The 19870-nt window shown below is 34.5% G+C and overlaps 1 protein-coding gene across 7 annotated transcripts in view; it reads left to right on the top strand.

Moving 5' to 3' along the window:
- Positions 1-19671, top strand: part of R3hcc1l (R3H domain and coiled-coil containing 1 like) — a 92184-nt gene extending 72513 nt beyond the window's left edge. For 6 of the 7 annotated variants that reach the window (XM_005335248.5, XM_078029959.1, XM_078030016.1 and 3 more), the window contains 5 exons: positions 2753-2928; positions 8074-8144; positions 9917-10012; positions 10458-10598; positions 18877-19671. In XM_005335248.5, the coding sequence (XP_005335305.2) occupies positions 2753-2928; positions 8074-8144; positions 9917-10012; positions 10458-10598; positions 18877-18944 (552 nt within the window). In that variant the 3' untranslated portion in view covers positions 18945-19671. The remainder of the gene's footprint in view (positions 1-2752; positions 2929-8073; positions 8145-9916; positions 10013-10457; positions 10599-18876) is intronic. The other variant, XM_078030058.1, reaches the window with a different exon arrangement.
- The last annotated feature ends 199 nt before the right edge of the window (positions 19672-19870 follow it).

Below are 19870 nucleotides of genomic sequence, written 5' to 3'. Positions count from 1 at the left end.
CACATCTCCATTTGGATTGCATGGCCACTTGTGCCAGGCAGCTACTGTATTAGACCATCCAGGCCTACTACAAAAATATCTATATAATCAGTACCTCAGATCTCAGAACCTTTCCTTGAAGTTCTACACTACCATACCTAGGCATTCTATGTCAGTGGTCCAACCTTCCCATCCCTTTTCACAGTCTCACTCTGGTCCTCACTTCCATCTTCACACCATTTTATCCTCTGAGATTTCCCTCCTTTTATGCCACATATTCCTCTTTCCTCCTCTCTATCAGATTCCCTTGCATGTTTTGCTGAGATCCTTAGGATAAAAAGTGCTCTTAACATTTGACCTCCTACCTCCGCACACACACATACACACACACACACATGTTACCAGTAGAAATGTAAACTGCTCCTGATAATATCCATACCTTGGGGGAAATGAAAAGTTCTTTTTCCTGTTAGGAAAAGTTAAGAGTCCCTGGTGATAAATAGTTTGTGTTATAGGAAAAACTTGCCAGAGGTATGTAACTTTTAGGCTTCCTGTTCATTGTTTCATGAAATGTACAATAAGAATTATGTATTTGCTATTTTTAACATATTCTTTTTAATCAGCCTTTGGATCCAGAGGGCTCAGTATTTACCTCTGAAATGAAATGTAGGTGTACAAATTTAATATTGTTGACCAAGTTAGAGTAAGGAACCATGATGATTTTCTTGCCAGATTTTTGTTTTCCTTCCTCTTGGTAATCTGTTCTTAGGATTTGTATTTCCAAAGTATTTTATAGTCTGCTTTGTACCTTTCAGATTGTACTATTACAAATGCTCAAATATGCAGTGCTTTTTTTGGTTTGGTTTCTGCAAAATAACTCAAAAAGTCAATGTCAGCAGTCAAAAAAATAAAATGAAGACAACAGTTGCATTTATAGTAGAATCAAAAAGAATAAAATACTTAGAAATAAATTTAACAAAAGAAGTATAACACTTATACTAGGAAAGCTAGAAAACATTATTGAAAAAAATTTAAGAGTGCCTAAATTAACAGAAAGTCATCCATGTTCATCTCTTCCTATTGTTAAGATACTTCCCCAATTGGATAATATGTTCAATGCAGTCCTAGCTACCCATTTTTGCAGAAATTAATAACCTGATCCTCAAATTCCTATGGAAATACAAGAGGCCCCAAGTAGCCAACAAGGTTTTAAAAAGGAACAAAGTTGTAATACTTCAATTTTTTTATTTCAAAATTTGAAATAAAGCTATGATAATAAAGATAGGGTGGCACTGGCATAAGGATTGACGAGTGACTGCAGACTCCTCTTGTCTGTGGAACTCTGAATTCTAAAATGTTAACACTAGCTGCCCTAGACTTAAGAATTTGTTGAAAGTTTAGCTGATACCTTTTTGTCCACTTTTATGATGGTCATTTCTTTCCATGGTCTGCCAAAGGGAAAACTATTTGTGTTTTCTGTTTCTCCTTGGAAGAACTTGTCATTCTATGGGTTTCAGTTCCCTTGGTTGTCTGGCAAACAGCTGTCTTGTGAACTCAAGAAAAAAAATAATTTTATAGAACAGTTGGTCTTTTTTTCTTATTACAGTGGAAGGAACTGTCTTTTCCTGCTTCTACACTCTTAAGTAGAGTGGAACTAACATCAGGTGCTTAGGATGTGGTAGAGTTGGCACTTTAAAACTTGTTTAAAATAGATTCATTTTTTTGAATGCTAAGTAGTATGGTAAGTATTTACTACATCATCTCATTTAGTGCATATACTTGTCTATGAAGTGTAGATAATATTGTTATTCTCATTTTTTAGATGTAAAACTGATGCTAAGCAGAGAAAAGGAACTGGAATTACAGAAATAAATACTTTTATTGGTATTGTCTAATTCATATTTTTCTTCCTTCCTCCCTATTAAAATAAATCTATTTTTCACTTCTCCAAGATGAGAAGATGTATCCTTAGCATTGTAAGTTCTCATTTTCCTTATTTGATTAGAAAAGAGGTACAGCCTAAAAGAGGGAAAACTTGAAGGGAACTAGTTAGAATTTTGATTAACAAAGAGCAGATACCCTAAAAGGTTGCATCTAGGTCTTATAACAAGTGAGTGAGCAGTGATTGTCATGATCTTACTGCCACTTCCTCCTTTTCCCTTCGCCTTCTGTTTTAGTGTGAAATAATTAATAACCTTCAGGATTGGTGTGTGTGTGTGTGTTGTGTGTGTGTGTGTGTGTGTGTGTGAGTGAGTGAGACAGAGTTTTAATAGGATAGTAGAATTTTAGATACTTTACATTATCATTACTTCCTTCACTAGCCCACTGTTGTGAGAAATCCCTTAGGTAACTCTTAAGCTAGAAATTTTTAGTATAATTACTTATATTAATTACATTTGTCTTAACAAATTCCTTTCTTTGTGGTACTGGGAACTAAACCGAGGGCCTTGTATGCTAGATAAACACTATCACTGATCTATATCCCCAGCCCCTCGATGAGTTTGCTTACATACTGGTTGATAGGTACAAGTTTCATGCATTGTTCCTCTGCTGGAATTTCAACACCTTTTCAGCTATCCCATGTTTGTAACATAAACTAGATGGTAAACATGTGGTCATTATTGTATTATGAATAACATTAATACAGAGACAGTGTGAAAGGTTAAAGAATGGAAACTTGGAGACTGGGAATCAGGATTGTTTTTATATAGGAGGATATTTTATAATACCTTGATTTGATGTCAGCAGTAACTTACATGCTTCTTCCTCCTAGTTATCAGGGAATATGAAGAACAGGGAAAGCATCCAGGAACCTAGATTTGATTATTACAACCATGAAGTTCCTGATATTGATCTCAGTGAATGTGAGTTTCCACATGTCATTGAAATTTATGACTTCCCCCAAGAATTTCGTACAGAAGACCTTCTACGGGTTTTCTGCAGTTACCAGTAAGTATTTGCTAGTGGTTACAGATATTAGGGAAAGTGGGATGAAGTCTTTTTAATGTGTCTTCTGAAAAATCATCTTGTTTTCATATTCCCTTTTGTTTATTTTAGCATCAGATTTTTTTATTTTATTATCCATGTCCATTAGAAATCTTTTATTTCCAACTACTACTCTTCTAAGTTCTTTAAAAATGCCAGGTTGCTTTTCTAAACTATATTTTATCATTTTAGAAGATCATCATCATTGACTTCTGAAACTGTCTTCATGGTACATATATCCCATTTATTTTTATTGTAATTTTGATATTTGGATTTATGTCCAAATATATATCTTATATTTACTTACATTTTTTTCAATGTGTTTACTTATCCTTTTTCTTTTTAGCCTTCTTTTGGATTGAGTAGGTATTTTTTATACCCCCTACCCCCTTTTTTTTAATGATAATCAGTTTCAATTCTTGGTTACTTTAGATTATAAAATACATGTTTAATTTATCAGTGGCTAAAGCAAATTTTCTGCCCTCCATCTAAACACTGTAAGAACTTTTGATTCGATTTCCCACTTCTCCCTTCCTCAACTTACTACAACTGTTTAATTCCTTTTTGTTTTTTCTCTAAGTTCTATTTGACATTGTTTTTATTTTATATATCAGCATTTAGATTTATCTCCTTACGGTATCATTTGTATCTTCCATCCGAAATTTTTAACTTCATTCTTGAAAGATATTTTGTCTGGATATAGAATTCTACATTGTCAATTTATTTTTCTCTCAGAAATTTGAAGATGTTCTGCTGTCTTCTGACTTCCTCTTAATGATAAGTCAGCTGACATTTTGACAACTGTCACTTCTGCTTGTGATTTTTCTTTTCCCTTTGTATGCTCTTAAAAGTGAGGCTCTAAGCAACTCAGTGAGACCCTGTCTCTAGATTTAAAAAAATACAGAATAGGGCTGGACTCAGTGGTTGAGTGCCCCTAAGTTCAATCCCTGGTTCCTACCGCCCCTGCCCTGCCAAAAAAAGAGTTTCTCTTTGTTTTTGTTATTCTTCATCTTCACTGTGATGTAGGTTTCTTATTATTTATCCTGAGTTTATATTATTTGGACTTATTTAATCAGTGGATTAGTATTTTTCATTTATTTTGGAGAACTTTTGGAGTAGAAATCATCTCTTCAAATATTACCTTTACTCCAGTCTTTCTTTTACTTCCTCTAACATGCTGCCAAATACATATATATTGGACCTTCTCATTTAATCCTTATGTTACTTCTTTCATATGCTCTTTGTTGCATTCTGAATAATTCCTTTAGTTTTAGTTTCCAGTTCACTCATTTTTTTCAGTTATGCTTTAATTGCTATTTAGTACATTCATTATGTTTTAAAATTTCATTTATTATTTTTTCCAGTTCTCAAAATTTTTCATTTTTTTAAATTTACATGGCATTTTTAAAATTTACTTTTTTGATTGATTGATTGCAGTTCTGGGGGGTTGAATCTAGGGCCTCACAAACTGAGCTACATCCCCAGACCTTTTTATTTTTTGTTTTGAGACCAGAGTTTTACCTAGACTGGCCTCTTCCTGCTTCAGCATCCTGGGTTGCTGGGATTACAGACATACATTATCATACCTGGTTGCATCTTTATTTTTTCATAGTTTGTTTTCTCCAAATTCTTCCAATTTTCTTTTCATTTTAAGTAAATTAAACATAATATATTAAGTACGTAAATGTTCTGAAGTGTTTTTTAACCTGAAGTTTGACATGTTGTTTTACTTTACCTGAAGTCCTTTTAGTTCAATTTTTGTTATCTTTCTTTTGGTGGTACTGGGGATTGAACCTGGATCTTGCTTATGCTAGGCAAGTTCTCTACCACTGAACTATACCCACAGCCCCTGTTTTAGTATCTTTTGTTTCTGCAAATCTTTGCTCACAATGACTTTATTTTCTTTCTTTCTTTTTTTTTTTTTTTTTTTGCAGGGGGGCATGTGTCTTAGTTATTTTTTAATGTATGCTAATAATTCTTAGAATTTTATTTATGGGAATTGAGGCCTACAATGAAAGAAGAGGATTTCTCCTGAGAAGGATGTGTTTTTTCCTGCCAAGTGCCAAGGACACTCGGAGACCTCTAAATTAAATTATTGATTTGAGGTTTTTCTGGCCACTTAGAAATAGTCAAATGGAGAATGTTTTTTAAAAATTGTTATATGTCACAATTATTTTAATTTAATACATAAATTCCATTTATGGAATTCACTCACTTGCCAGTCTTTTGATGTGGTTCCAACCCCCCACCCGCCAGCCTTTTAAGTCATTGATGTGTTGATAAAAGAGTTCTTTCCTTTAAGTCACTCTCATAATGCCTCATCTGCAATTTATAATTTGATTTCTTTAAAGTGAAGCAAGAACTTTATATCTTCATAGTTACCTAAGTGCGTATTCTTTATAGACTAAACTTTCTTTTATAACTCTTTTTACCCAAACATAATTGATAATGGTTTTTTTTCCCTTAGTGACTTTACCTTTCTTTAGTCTTCAAAAGCATTCAGCAGTTTTTATAGATATAACTATTCTTAACATTCATATTATATAGATTTATTATAATTTAAATTATGTCATGAAAATATTAAGTCTAGCTGAGAACATTTTTGCTAACTCTTGATATGCATATAGTTGATATATTTATAGGAGAAGATAGCTGGGAGAGATAATGTATACTTGTAATCCCAGTTACTCAGGAGTCTGAGGCAGGAGAATTGCAAGTTTGGGGCTAGCCTGGGCATCTTCGATTGTCTCAAAAAAGATAAAGTACAGTAAATAGGGTTGGGGATGTAGCTCAGAGGTGGAGTGCTTGCCTACCACATGAAAGACTGGGATTCAATCCCTAGTACTATAAAAGTGGGGCTGGGGGGACATGAGGGAGAAGATAAAGGAGTCAGAAGTATACCTCTGTACATCTAGCTTACAAGAAAAAATTATGTTGTAGGAATAAAGAGGTAATCCAGAAAAAAAGTTATTGTGATAAAGATGGTCAGGGTCTTGAGAAAAGTCAATATCAAGAAGTAAACACTTTAATATTTCAGTACTCATATGTGTCAAGACTGTTGTCTGATGTTATAAATTTAAAATTCAATTTATTTACATCTAGAATTCATAAGATTATACATTAAGGTAAAGTACCTAAGACTTTATTAAAGGACTCGATAGTAAATAGTTTAGGTGATGCTATATTGTTTCTTTACAAGCAGCCATACACAATATGTAAACAAGTGAATGTAGCTGTAAAATATAAAATAAAACTTTATATTTATTTATTTATAAAAGCAAACATTTGGTTTTTACATAAAATTATAGAATGCACAAAACCAGGAAGCAGCTACATGCTTGTTTAATCAGTTAAACTTGGCTGGGGGTGATCTCTGGTTCTGTAACTGAAAGAAGGGATAAATGGATCCTGCGGGACAGTTACTCTCTGGCATAAACCTGACTCTAAATGGATAGTATAGGTCAGTCAATTTAATTGATTGCAATCATGTTAAGACCCAATATCAGAAGTCAATGAAAGTCCAAATTAGAACTACCTTAGGTTGTCATTAATAGTAACAGTTTGTAAAACCAAGGATCATTTTGTTGATGTCTAGAATTTCCTCAAAAATAATTAATTCTTGTGAATTGAATTCTTTCCTTTGTTTTGTTTCTTCCTAATCTTACCTATAAAACTATTTTTTTTTTGTCAAATCCAAAATTATTCCCCCCAAAGAGAAGAATTTTAAAGATTATGAAATCTCAAAGTCTGAAAGGCCCTTCAAAATTCATCTGTTTTGTAAATTATCTTATAATATAGATTTACTATTGAACTTTTTCAATTTTCAACCCTTGTGGTCATTTTATGCCATAGTTAATCTTACCTTTATTCAGGAAATTCTCTGACTAATCTTCAAAGCATTCTTTATTCATTTTCCCTTAAAGGAATTTTTTTGACTCATTAAAGAAGGAAAATATTTAAGTAATTTTTTTAATATTTTCATAACAATTTTTTAAAAGGGGTCATGGTGCAAATGCCTCAGTCAGATACCAGAGCCAACTTCATATTTTCATTACTATCTTCATCAGTGTTAATAATCTTTCTGATGATCACTGCTATTAATAATAATAATGTACATCATTCATTTATAAGATGCCCACTGAGTGCTAAACGCCACGTTCTTGATTTTGTCAGGGATGATCTCATTTTCATTTTCACAACTCAGTGACAAAGATACTGCATTTACATTTACAGATGGGCAGACCTAGCCTCGAGAGATGGTCCATGGTCTCAAGGTGGAAACATTGAATCTATTTATGCTTGACCCTCAAAACCCATATTCTTTCCAATGAACCTTTATTGATTCTACAGACAGCTTCTAGATGAAAAAAATATGAAGTGTATGTCATCATTTTGATATTCTTTGTGTGCACTATGTAGGTCTGTTCCAAAATAAAAGTACTTTTCTAGTATGTAAATGTTCATTCTTTTGATTGTAACCTGGTTTGATATTTCTTACCATGATTTCTTTTTTCTCCATTTTTCTGATGTTGCCACCATCTTTCCTATATTCTTTCTTACCTCCCTTCTACAAATAAAAAGAGAATTTATAAGCTATATGATTATAGCTGTCTTTTTGCCCATTGCTTCCTTATTTTAGAATTTTAATGACATCTTGCATAATACCCTCCTCTGCCTACCACTTGTGGCAGAGTTTATATTTGCATTAAATCTAGGTGACCTTCTGACTACTTCTTCCTCCTCTTATATTATTCTACCTTTCCTGCTTGCTCTTTACATCTTTTCTCATTCTTTCCCCATAAGAACAGCTCCTTTAAATAGGGCATTAAATACTTTAACTCCCCAAGAGACTTGTGAGGATTAATTAGTTGATGTCTATGAAATGGCTGGGGATGTAAAATACTCAGATAATTTTTTATGATGGTATTATTGCTTTTAAAATTCAGTGGCTTCTTCTGTCCTCCAAACTATTTTTTGTCATTATCTCCATTCCACCTGTGTTCTCATTGAGTGTTTCTTTCTCATGAAATGTTTTATACAACTCTATTTGAAAGATGTTTCACAAAAGGAAAATTTATTTTAAGTAATAATTTTTTGTTGTTGTTACAGAAAGAAAGGATTTGATATTAAATGGGTGGATGATACACATGCCCTAGGAGTATTCTCCAGTCCAATTACAGGTATTCATACCCAGTCCATTTCAGTGTTCCTTTTTAAAAACTTCATATATGACAGCAGAATGGCATTACAATTCTTATTACACATATAGAGCACAATTTTTCATATATCTGGTTGTATACAAAATATATTCACACCAATTTGTGTCTTCATACATGTACTTTGGATAATAATGATCATCACATTCCACCATCATTTCTAACCCCGTGCCTCCTCCCTTCCCCTCCCACCCCTCTGCCCTATCTAGAGTTGTCTATTCCTCCCATTCTCCCTCGCTACCCCACTATGAATCAGCCTCCTTATATCAAAGAATACATTAGCATTTGGTTATTTGGGATTGGCTAACTTCACTTAGCATTATCTTCTCTAACTCCACCCATTTACCTGCAAATGCCATGATTTTATTCTCTTTTATTGCTAAGTAATATTCCATTATGTATATATGCCACATTTTTTAAAATCCATCTATTGAAGGCATCTAGGTTGGTTCCCCACAGTTTAGCTATTGTGAATTGTGCTGCTATAAACATTGATGTGGCTGTGTCTCTGTAGTATGCTGTTTTTAAGTCCTTTGGGTGTAGACCGAGAAGAGGGATAGCTGCATCAAATGGTGGTTCCATTCCCAATTTTCCAAGAAATCTCCATACTGCTTTCCATATTGGCTGTACCAATTTGCAATCCCACCAACAGTGTATGAGTGTACCTTTTCCCCCACATCCTCACCAACACTAATTGTTGTTTGTCAATAGCTGCCATTCTGACAGGAGTGAGATGAAATCTTAAGAGTGGTTTTGATTTGCATTTCTCTAATTGCTAGAGATATTGAACATTTTTTCATATCTTTATTGTTTGATTGTACATTATCATCTGAGAAGTGTCTTGTTAGGTCCTTGACCGATTTATTGATTGGGTTATTTGTGTTTTTTTGATGTCAGTGTTCCATTCTTATTGTCCGTTTTCATCTGCTGCTTTTTTTTATTTCTCTATTCCAACCAGTTGGTATTTTATTCAGCCAGCTCCTGTAGATAACAGAATTGATAAAAGATTTTTAAGGCATACCTGTTTTCCCCCTATCTCTTTTCACCTTATTCAATGGTATTTGGAGAGATGGTCAACTCCTTCCAGGGTTACTTGCACATAGTGTATGAACAAATTACAGGTTGAGATTTAAGAAGACAGTGGCACTGAATCTTATAGTATTTATTTATTTTTCTCAGACAAATGAATTTGAAGTATCCCTTTAACTTATCCAGTGAGAAACTTTAATACCTACTTTTTGGATATGTGATTGCACCTTTGCACATGTGTCACGGAGTTCATGTTAGGTTTGATGCAGAAACATTCAGAGAAGTTAGAGATGTTGGAAGGCTGGTTCATGTCTGGACCACCTAGATCATGAGCTCAAAAACTTATTTTATAAAATAAGTAATAATAGTAAACTAAATTATAGGCTTTGTGAGGCAGAAAGTTTTTGTCACTACTTAACTCTGCTGTTGTAGCAAGAAAAAGCAGCAACAAACAATATGCAAACAGCTGGGCATGCCTCTGTTTCATAAAATTTTATTGACAAAAACAGGTTGGTTGCCTGGATTTGTTCATAGAGCCATAGTTTATGTAAACTTAATTCTTTACAGATTGTGTATATCTTATATGTATTTCTTGCTTTGAAGAAAAAAAGTAACATCTCTGAAATACATTCTAAGAACTAGTCCTAAATTTCCTTCTGTGTCACTTCACTTCACATCTTCTTCTTTATATTTATTCCTCCTTATAGCTCGTGATGCTCTGGGTATTAAACATACGATGGTGAAGATCAGGCCCCTGTCACAGGCCACAAGAGCAGCCAAAGCCAAAGCTAGAGCTTATGCTGGTGAGCTTTTAATTCTGAATGCTTTCCTTGGTGATGGTGATGTTATTCTTTCCAGCCAAGTATGCCATCCAGAGTTCTAAAGACATCACTTCTATTTTTCATGTTAAAGAAAGTATAATTAAGGACAAAAGAAAACCACTATGTTGGAAATATGCCATCTGAAGTGTAACTTGGAGAATGGGAGATACTTCCTGAAAGCAATGCAGCAACCAGTTTCTGATGTCAACCTTAACTGGTTTACGTCTGTTTTAGCTGTTTGATAGTCACTGTAAGAAATTATGTTAATGCAGATAGTGAAACCAAGATTGTGCTTTGCCATGTTAATTTCCTCTGTCATCTGCTTGATGCTAGTATATTTTGTGTGTTAATAACTGAGTTAAATCACATGGTGCTGCAGTTCTTTCTTTTCCTTACTCCCTCTTACTTCCTCCCTTTCTCCATTTAGAGTTCCTCCAGCCAGCAAAGGAGCGACCTGAGACTTCAGCAGCCCTAGCCAGAAGGTTAGTTATCAGTGCTCTTGGGGTCCGAAGCAAACAGACCAAAACAGAACGGGAAGCAGAGCTAAAGAAACTGCAAGCAGCCCGAGGTGAGCTAAGGCAATAGTGTTCTTCTCTAGTCCCCTTACAGTTCACTGTAAGGCATGTGTGGGGTTTTGTTTGTTTTGTCATTTCCATTTTCTAGAAGCCTCTCACATGTAGAGAAATTGTTTTCAAGCCTTATATTCAGGAGGAAGATTTTTAGGATCAAGATTTGTTTCCTATTCCATACACCAAGGCACCCTAATCCATGTTCCTACTGTTGTTTTCCAAGAGATTGTTTAGCTCATTCTTGGCTTTTTCCTATAGTTTTTGCTCCAAACTCAGAAAACTTTTCCTCTGAAGACATTTCAGTTACCCAGACAGAAAAACGTGTTTGCCATGGTTTCATTGGACTGTAATTGCCATGAAATCACCATGCTATTATCACATGGCTTCAGTCTTAGGTAAAAGACAAATTAAGGAAAAATCAGCAATCAACATTGGTAGTAATATGTGTAAGAGGAAGTTTTGTCTTTTTAAGATCATCCTGAGTGGTTAAATTAGAGGACATCTAGATTTACCTGTCTTCTAATGATTTTCTGGTACCTAAGATTTCTCAGAAAGTATTTTCCCTGATCCATAAGTAGGATTTTTCTTAAAGTTTGGAGTTGAGGTTAAAATGCATCTCCTCTTTATAGGCTTTTGAATTGTATGTAAAGACTTAGGCCTTGGGTTTGGCACTTAAGTACTTTTTATCAACCTTTAGGCTTTAGACACTCTCATTGCCTTAGCTCCAGATCTGTGGAATCTGTGGAGGCAATTTATTCTGAAAATTCCACTTACTGAAAAGTAACTTCATTTTTCCATTAAATGAATTGAAGTTTCAGACTGCTTGTTTATTGCCAGTCTTAACAAGGCCATTAATACTTCCTGTCCACTCTGCTTTGGTGATAGCAGGCAGCTCGAAGACTCTCAGCTGCACTGGCCAGATAACCAGTGACAGAGTGTGTCATGGCAGGTGCTAGAGTTTCAGAGTTGACCTGAAATAATTTTTGAAACCTTAATGATTATAATGAGGCAGTTTTAATTTTGCCCCCAATACATTGTTCACTCCAAGGTTTCTTACAAACTATTGAAACAGGAGAAGAATCCCCTTAGTTTTTATATATGACAATAATAGAACTAGATTAAAGAAGAGTGTGCAGTGTCCTAAACCCTGTATTAATTGGTCATTTCTGAGGAAAATGACTTCTGCATGATAACTACATCTATCTCAGAAGATGAGTATAGGGTAACAACAGTGGTACCTGAAGAAGGAGATAGTAATCCTTTAGCAATGTACCATGCTTCTGTCACTGTAGTATTACCTGTATCTTTACAAATATTGCAGCATTTGTTTCACATAGATATCATTGTATTTCCCTTTAGTTCTCTATAGACACATCAGCATGCAACTCCATTGGAAGCATTTGTTTTTAAATGCCTTGCTTTACAAAGGACATTTCAGTGATGATTTAAAAATGAGATTGTTGGTTAAATACCCTCTTGCTTTTCTAAAGAAGGTCTTTGTTTGTGATAGGTTCCTCCTATCTATTGATAAAACAGGGGCTTTATGGATTTAGAGGACTCTTCCTTTATTTTGCTTCAGAGCTCTCCTATTCTTTATGTCTGAGAACATGCATATGGAAAATTTCCTGGTGAGTCTCTCTTTGGCATCTTTCTGTATTGAGCCAATACTCATGTACTTGTCTACATGGCTTCTTACTTAATTTCTTATTTTTCCCTATGAAAATTAAAAATAAACCTTGATTAGGTATTAAGCAGAACCTATATTCTTGTTCTCAGTGAAATCAGTTCAACACAGTGGATAACATTATCCTGGAATCAGATTGCTTGGATCCATGCTTTAACTCTGACATTTATTAACTGTGACCTAAGGCAAAATACTCTCTGGAGGCCTATGTTTCCTCTTCCATAAAGTGGAAATCAGATGAGATAATCCATGAAAAGTACTTAGTCATCTTCGAAAACTATAGAAATTCTCACTGCTATATCAGTAGGTCTATAATAAGTATGTGATAAATATTAGCTGCTGCTGTTTTTATTAATAATAGTAGCATTGTCATTATATAGTGAATCCAGGGTAGATTGCAGTACATGATTTTTTTGTCATTACTCTTCTTATTTTAAAATTTCTATAATGCTCTATCACCTCCATTTGCCATTCACTGAGCACCTACCCTGTGCCAAGCATCATCCTGAGAATTAGAAGGCATAGTTTGATTCCTCTTCTCTTTAAGACTTAAAAATCTAGTGAAGACATGTGTCTTGAGTAAGGAAGAAAATATGGACTACTTTCAGATATTTGAAGCAATTGTTTCTCCTCTCATTGCTTTCTTCTTTTTTCTCTTCTTCTACTGTGTTGGGGTTGGACCTCTCAGAGCCTTGCATATATATACTAGGCAAGCATTCTACCATTGAATTATACCTCCAGTTTTCCTGTCGTTTCAAAATAAAAAGGGGTGTGTGTGTGTTTTGTTTTTTTAATGAAAAGGGACTGGAAATTCAAGACAGTCTGTATAAACTTGTTGTGATGGTATTGTTTCATGATAATTTTGTGATAAGTGATATTATCTTCAGTTTAGAACTGGCTTTGAGAAGGTAAGTAACTGACTAAGTCACCACCTGGTAAAATGAGAGACTTTAATATAGGTCTTGTTAATTAAAACCCACTGTACCTATAATACTATAATCCCTTTTGAAGAACTTTTTAGGACAATTGACATTTTTTTCTCCCAGGGGGAAAAAAATTACACACAAAAACATACATAATTCTCTGGAGACTTAAAACATTCATTTGTATCTAAACATTATATATAAATGTTTTTAGTCTCCAGAGAATTTTATATAACCAGTCTTCTTTTTAGTTATCTCTAGTAGTGGTTAGCAGTTTTGCTGTTAGAAAAATCTTCCTTTGGTCTGACTTAAAGATTGCATGGTAGTTTAGTTTAAACCAGTTTCCTCTACTTTTTTCCTTGGTAGAAATATAGAACATCTGCACACCATTGTGTTTGAACAACCTGTAACTATAAAGGCTAAGGGCAGCTCATTTAAGAATGAGGGAATCTGGATTCTAATAAAGATTTTCCCATTAACTAGCTGTGTGGCCATAGGCAACTCAGTTATGCCTCTCTTTGCCCCACTTTCCAATAAAGTGAAAGTAATGCTTTCCCTACCTTACCAGGGGGAACTTTTTAAGTACAACATAAGTTAAAATATGTAAAAATGGGGTTAGGATTGTACCTCAGTGGCAGAGTGCTTGGGGCACTGGGTTGGATCCTCAGCACCATGTGAAAATAAATAAACAAAATAAAGATATTGTGTCCATATATAACTAAAAAAATTTTTTTAAACTATGTAAAAATGTTTAGCAAGGTACTTTACAAATTTAAGATACTGTTCTTTCAAATGACTAATGAGAATTTAATATTCTAAATAAGAGCCAAGTAATGATAATTAGTATTATGTGCTACTGCTCCTCATCCACTACACATGACAATATTGCTGATCGGTCATTATATTGTTTCTTGGTGAATATTGAAATGACCACTTCCAGTTGTTCAGAATTAGCATGGTGTAGGTACTTTCATTAATACTATGTAATACTCTTCCAGCTTTATATCTCCTACATGGAAGAGTTCTGTTGCCTAGGATATAAAAAGATAATTCAACGTATTCACTGACTGAATAATGACATTGGTTACCTCAGTTTTCCTTCATAAATCTTGTGGTTTTACTCTGAACTTGTAAGTCCTCTATATTTTTCTTTTCTAAAATCCAGAGTTAAACACTGCATATGAAATCCTCCTAATGAATGAGTTTGAAATTTGTCATTTTGAGTTAAATGCTTTTCCTGCTAGTATTTTCCACCCTACTTGGATTTTTCTTACCCTTTTAATGAGAAAGCTATGCCTTGAAGAACAGATTCATAAATACAAGCTACTTCTGAAAGAATTGAAGAAAAGGGAAATACCCAAATCATTTAAAGTACACCACATTGTGCATATTAGGGGGAAGAGAGCTTTAGTAGTACATAGTCTCTGAACATGAGAAAAGTATCTTTTTACTTTGGCAGAGTGCATCACAAATCAGAGCTACCCTAAGAGTGGAAAATGAAAGGTATAGATCATCCTTGAGTGTTTTATGTTTGACTTAATCATATGTTTTAAACAACTGATTTATACTGAATGATTAAAAAACACATTTTAAAATAAGATGGAACTCAGGAATATATGTAAAATTTTTCCATGTTCACTTATCCAAACATTTGATACCTACCTGAAATTAAAGATAGATATCATTGCCTCTCAAAACAAGCTGCCCTCTCATTTTCAAAGCCTGCTATAATTTTACTTTATAATTTTCATTTTACTCTTAGGGGAGATGATTAATTAGTACTAAAAGACCATATTTTGGTTTACAAAACTAAAAGGATAAACAGCTGATCACCTAGTTTGATTAATTAAATCATTAAGGACCTTAAAACCATCTTTCTATTAAGTCAACTGTAATAAAACAAATTTAGGCACAGTTGCTGCTTTCTGAAAACCTTTGTAGGCATTCCATTATTCTGCCTTCAAGGACAGTGCTGTGATGTTGACTCCTAACTAGACCTTCAGGTACTTTTCTTGGTGTTTTTTTTTTTTTTCTCTTGTCTGAAGTTTGTTTTGTTTCTAACTGTATTTTTTAATGTGATTTTTTTTTTTCCTAAGAGGCAGTGTTTTCCAATTTTTTGGTGTCAGTTGCTATCTAATAAACTTACTTTCTAAATTCCAGAATCCAGTGCCTCCTTATGAGATCTGAATGATAATTTCTAGTATACTGATGATCATATAAATACTTGGTAAATTTAAAATCTAAAATCTTGCTAAAGTTAAAAGGTTACTTAGAAGAGCCAGGTGTGGTGGCAGATGCCTGTAATCCCAGCAAAATTTGGGAGACTGATGCAGGAGGATCACATGTTAGGCCAGCCTCCGCAATATAATGAGGCCCTAAACAGCTTAGTGAGACCCTGTCTCAAAATAAAAAGGGCTGTGAGCATGGTTTAGTAGTTAAGCACCCCTGGGTTTAATTTCCAGTACCCCCAAAATGGGTTACTTTGATTACTTCTCCTTGATGTACCAAGTTTATCACTCCATCCAAGAAGGCAATCAAATTCTTATACAAAGCATATTGATTTTTACTTTGTAGGTGGCTGCAAATGAATTTTGTGATAATTTATCTTAGGTTTAGAAGAAATTTTTGAAAGTCTTTACAATCCTTTTCTCTATTTAAAAAAAAAAAAATGACACCAAACTGGCCCTTTTCAATCTTCAGTGCTTTCCATTCCCTCAGTGAGAAGCAGTTAACTGACCACTCATGCTTCAGTCAATTCATTTAATACAGTAATTTCTCAGTTTATTATACTACAGAATAAAAGTGTTCAGGGCCACGTTTATCTGAATGTTTTAGGTTTATCATTTCCTGTTTATCTTCTGTTCTCCCATAGTTACTTGCCCTTATGATTGCTGTTGGGCTTTGTTTACTTCTTTTAATTATTAGAGGTAAAGTTAATCACTTTATTTCATGCAGTCTGTCAGCTGTTATCTGCTTCCTTTTCTCTTTAATGAAGGGACAATATGTTTATCTTTCTGTCAGTACATTTTTTCATATATTTCCCTCTTTCTTTTTAGTGGAAAGTATGCTGGTTAAAATAAGGACCTGGGTTCCAGTTTCAGTTCTTAACTTATTATATAACCTTAGACAAGTCACTTAAGTTCCCCAAGTGTCTTGTTTCCTCACCTTAAAAATTAAGAAATTACTTTTATTATCCAACCTGTAGTTTTTTATGCTATTCATATTCTGCACTTCTAAATTTATGCCTGACATTTTCACTGTTTGCTTGTCCGTTTGTCTTCCTCTGTTGCTAGTTTTCTCATATTGTTTACCACCCAGATTTCCTCTTACATTTACATATATTTGGTAATACAGAGCTAGATTTTTATTGGAAAGCATTAGTGTGGGACCTGTTTTAGAATTCTGAACTTTCCAGATTTAGAAAGGTAATATAATCTCTAAAACATGTTTCATAACATCAAGGTAAAACATATTAACATTTCTTTTTTTTCTATTTTTTTATTATTTCTTACATAAATGACAATAGTGGAATGCATTACAATCATAATTATTTATTTACAGCACAGTTTTTCGTATCTCTGTATATAAAGTATGTTCACACCAAATTATGCCATTATACATGAGCTCTCTTATTATTATTGCATTACAATTCTTAATACACTTTTATACCACAATTTATCATATCTCTGTTTGTATATAAGGTATGTTGACACCAAATTCACATTAACGTTTCTGTAGCAGTGTGTGACTCTATGTTAAGTGGAATATATAAGAACAGCCTCACCTCGTATCGTTTCAGGTTAGATTTGCTATCATTGAATTTTAATCCATACTTTTTTACAAAAGCAAAACAAAACACAACACTTTTGTTTTCAGAACTGTTTTGATTTTGGAATTGTGGATTATGGGCCAGTCATATTTTTCTGCTGTTCCTGGGTATCTTTTCTTTAACTCTCATATTACCTTTCCGACTTGTTTCCTACCTTATTGAAAAATCTGAGTTCTGATAATTCAGGTTTCTGGTTTCTTCACTTTTCTTTGGAATCTAGAACTAGTTTTTTAGTTTAATTTTTTTAGTTGATTTGGTCCAGGTCTGCTTTTGCCTTTAGATCTCCTCCTAACTTTCCATGTTTATAAAAATAGAAACTACACTGCCTTCCCAAGAAATCCTGGAATCGTGAGCAAGCCAGTTATCCTTCATGCTGGCTCCTGGAGAATCTCAACCCAATTCAAATCTGTCTTATAGCCTAGTCCCAGGCTACTCACTGTATTAACTAACCAGCTTTTGTTTCACTGTTTGCAGAAACCTATTTTTTTGCCTCTTATAACTTTGTTGCTGTATTCAAATCATGCCACAAGATGGTGCCCAAATAGCAGGGAATTTCTTTCTCATTTCCAAGTACCAGGCGGTTTCCTGACCAACTTTTTGGCCTTAAAGTACAGTCACATATAGTTCAGGAATTTTGTAAAAGCTTCTGCTGATTTGGAAAAGTATGTTCAAATACCAAGTGTTACACTCACCTTGATTTCTGCAATCCACTTGGTTCATGACTTACTTGCAAAGTCTTACTTTTAAGACATTATCAATCTGGAACAGTAGACCTTGAAAAGAAGCATTTAGGCTTATCATGCATCTTATAGTGTCAAGATAAATGGCCAAAAAATTAGAACTTGTGTTGTGACACCTTACAAAGGTATCATTTATAATATGTTTTTGTTGTTGCTGTTTTTGGAGATGGGATCTTGCTATGTTACCCAGACTGGTCTCCAGCTTCTGGGCTCACATAATCTTCCCATCTCAGCCTCCCAAGTAATTGGGATTAACAGGCACATGCCACTGTATTTTCTCAGGTCTTAGTGAAAGATTTATATGAAAAACCAAATTTCTGTATTAAAAATTAAAGAAGGATTACCCATATTTTTAAGTTTTCGGTGGACACAACATCTTTGCTTGTATGTGGTGCTGAGGATCGAACTCGGGCCGCACGCATGCCAGGTGAGCGCGCTACCGCTTCAGCCACATCTCCAGTCCCTGGCTCCTGGAAGTATTGTGCAAAATAATGAAATTTGATTTGCCTCTAAAGTATGTTTTCAGTAAGGTGGTAATAGGGAGATCTGAGTAAAGCCAAGTCACTGCTGTTTCCATTTGAGCAACAGAGTAGAAGGAGAATATTAAAACATTATTGATTCCTGTTGAAATGTTAATGAAGATCAGTACACTCATAGGAATGATAGAGAATTGTATTAAAGCACTGAACACAATTGAAAAGTAGAATTCAAATAAATACATATAAGCAAGACTAGAATCTTGATCCTGCTAGGTTCTAACTTATTTCATATACTTCAAGTTGCTGTTTTCCCAGATCTCCCTCTTTTGACTATATAAAAGCCTTACAGTGAGGCTAGGAGTGAAGTTCAGTGATAGAGTAAATGCTTAGCATGTGCAAGGCTTTGGGTTTGATCCCCAGCATTGCAAAAACAAATATAAAACAATGTTGTTTTCACTTACAAAGTGTTTGATAAGTTAAAGACATTAACTTCAGCAAGGTAAAAGGTGATTGTGAAATCCCCCTGAATCATGATTAAAATTTTCCTTGTACTTTAGATTAAGTGAGAGTCACTAGTTGTATGAAGTATACTACCACATTTAACATTGCCCTTTATTTACAGAGAGAAAGCGGTTGGAAGCCAAGCAACGGGAAGACATTTGGGAAGGTAGAGACCAGTCTGCAGTTTGAACATCACACAATGAAAGAGCTGATTCCATGAATCAAAAAGTGTTTTCATAGTCTTCAGATAAGAGGATCTTTCCAGAGCTATGTACATGCAGGTGTGCATGTTAAAGAAAGAGAAAAAGTGATCAAGACAAAGAGTGGATATATAGAGAGAAGATAAATTCCTGTCTTCGCTCCTAAATGCAGCTCTTTGGAAGTGCCCTACTGTAGTGTATATAAAAGGGAGCCATCTGTTGGGAAGAAACATGGAAGATGTGACTTCCAAAAGTCCTCTAAACAGGGCAAGTCATACTAGTGTGGGTCACACTTCCTAAAATGTCTAAAGCAAATGCAAAACAGAGGATTCAAACCTGCAATGATGGGAGATTTAGGCCTTGCAAAGATGGAGCATTCTTTAGTACCTCACAGAGCTAAGAACAGCAATACCAGGGGGCAAGTAGGAAACACTTAATACAAAGAGACAGAACAGTGTCTGCTGTAGTTGACATACACAGAATCTACACTCTCAGTTCCATAACTCTAAAATTGGTGAACTGCAGCAGATGTGGGTATTTGGACTCCAGAGTTTGTACTGAGCTCAGTGCCTGGGGCTGCTCCAGCTGCATAGCAGCCAGGGGGCTTGCCAGCTTCATTCCTCATCATAAGCCATTCTTGGGGAGCTGTGTACCAGTTTCATTTTAAGCAGTAATGTGTTGTAAGAGAGAGATTAAAGGCCATTTTATGACACATATCACTCTGGTATGTATCAGTTTTGTCTTTCCCACAAAGAAACAGGAGAGCAGCTCTCCTCTTACCTTCATGCCTATAATGCTTTGCGTGAGTTAAATGAATCTGTTTCTTTTTAATTGAATCCCCATGAGTAGAGAGCTGATCATCTGTCTGCCCCAGAATATATTCCTACAGTGACTATCCTAGATTGACATGTGGTA

Source organism: Ictidomys tridecemlineatus, chromosome 1, assembly GCF_052094955.1.
Source record: "Ictidomys tridecemlineatus isolate mIctTri1 chromosome 1, mIctTri1.hap1, whole genome shotgun sequence".
Taxonomy (NCBI): domain Eukaryota; kingdom Metazoa; phylum Chordata; class Mammalia; order Rodentia; family Sciuridae; genus Ictidomys; species Ictidomys tridecemlineatus.
Note: the sequence above shows the minus strand (reverse complement) of the source record. Positions and strands in the feature narration are given on the sequence as shown.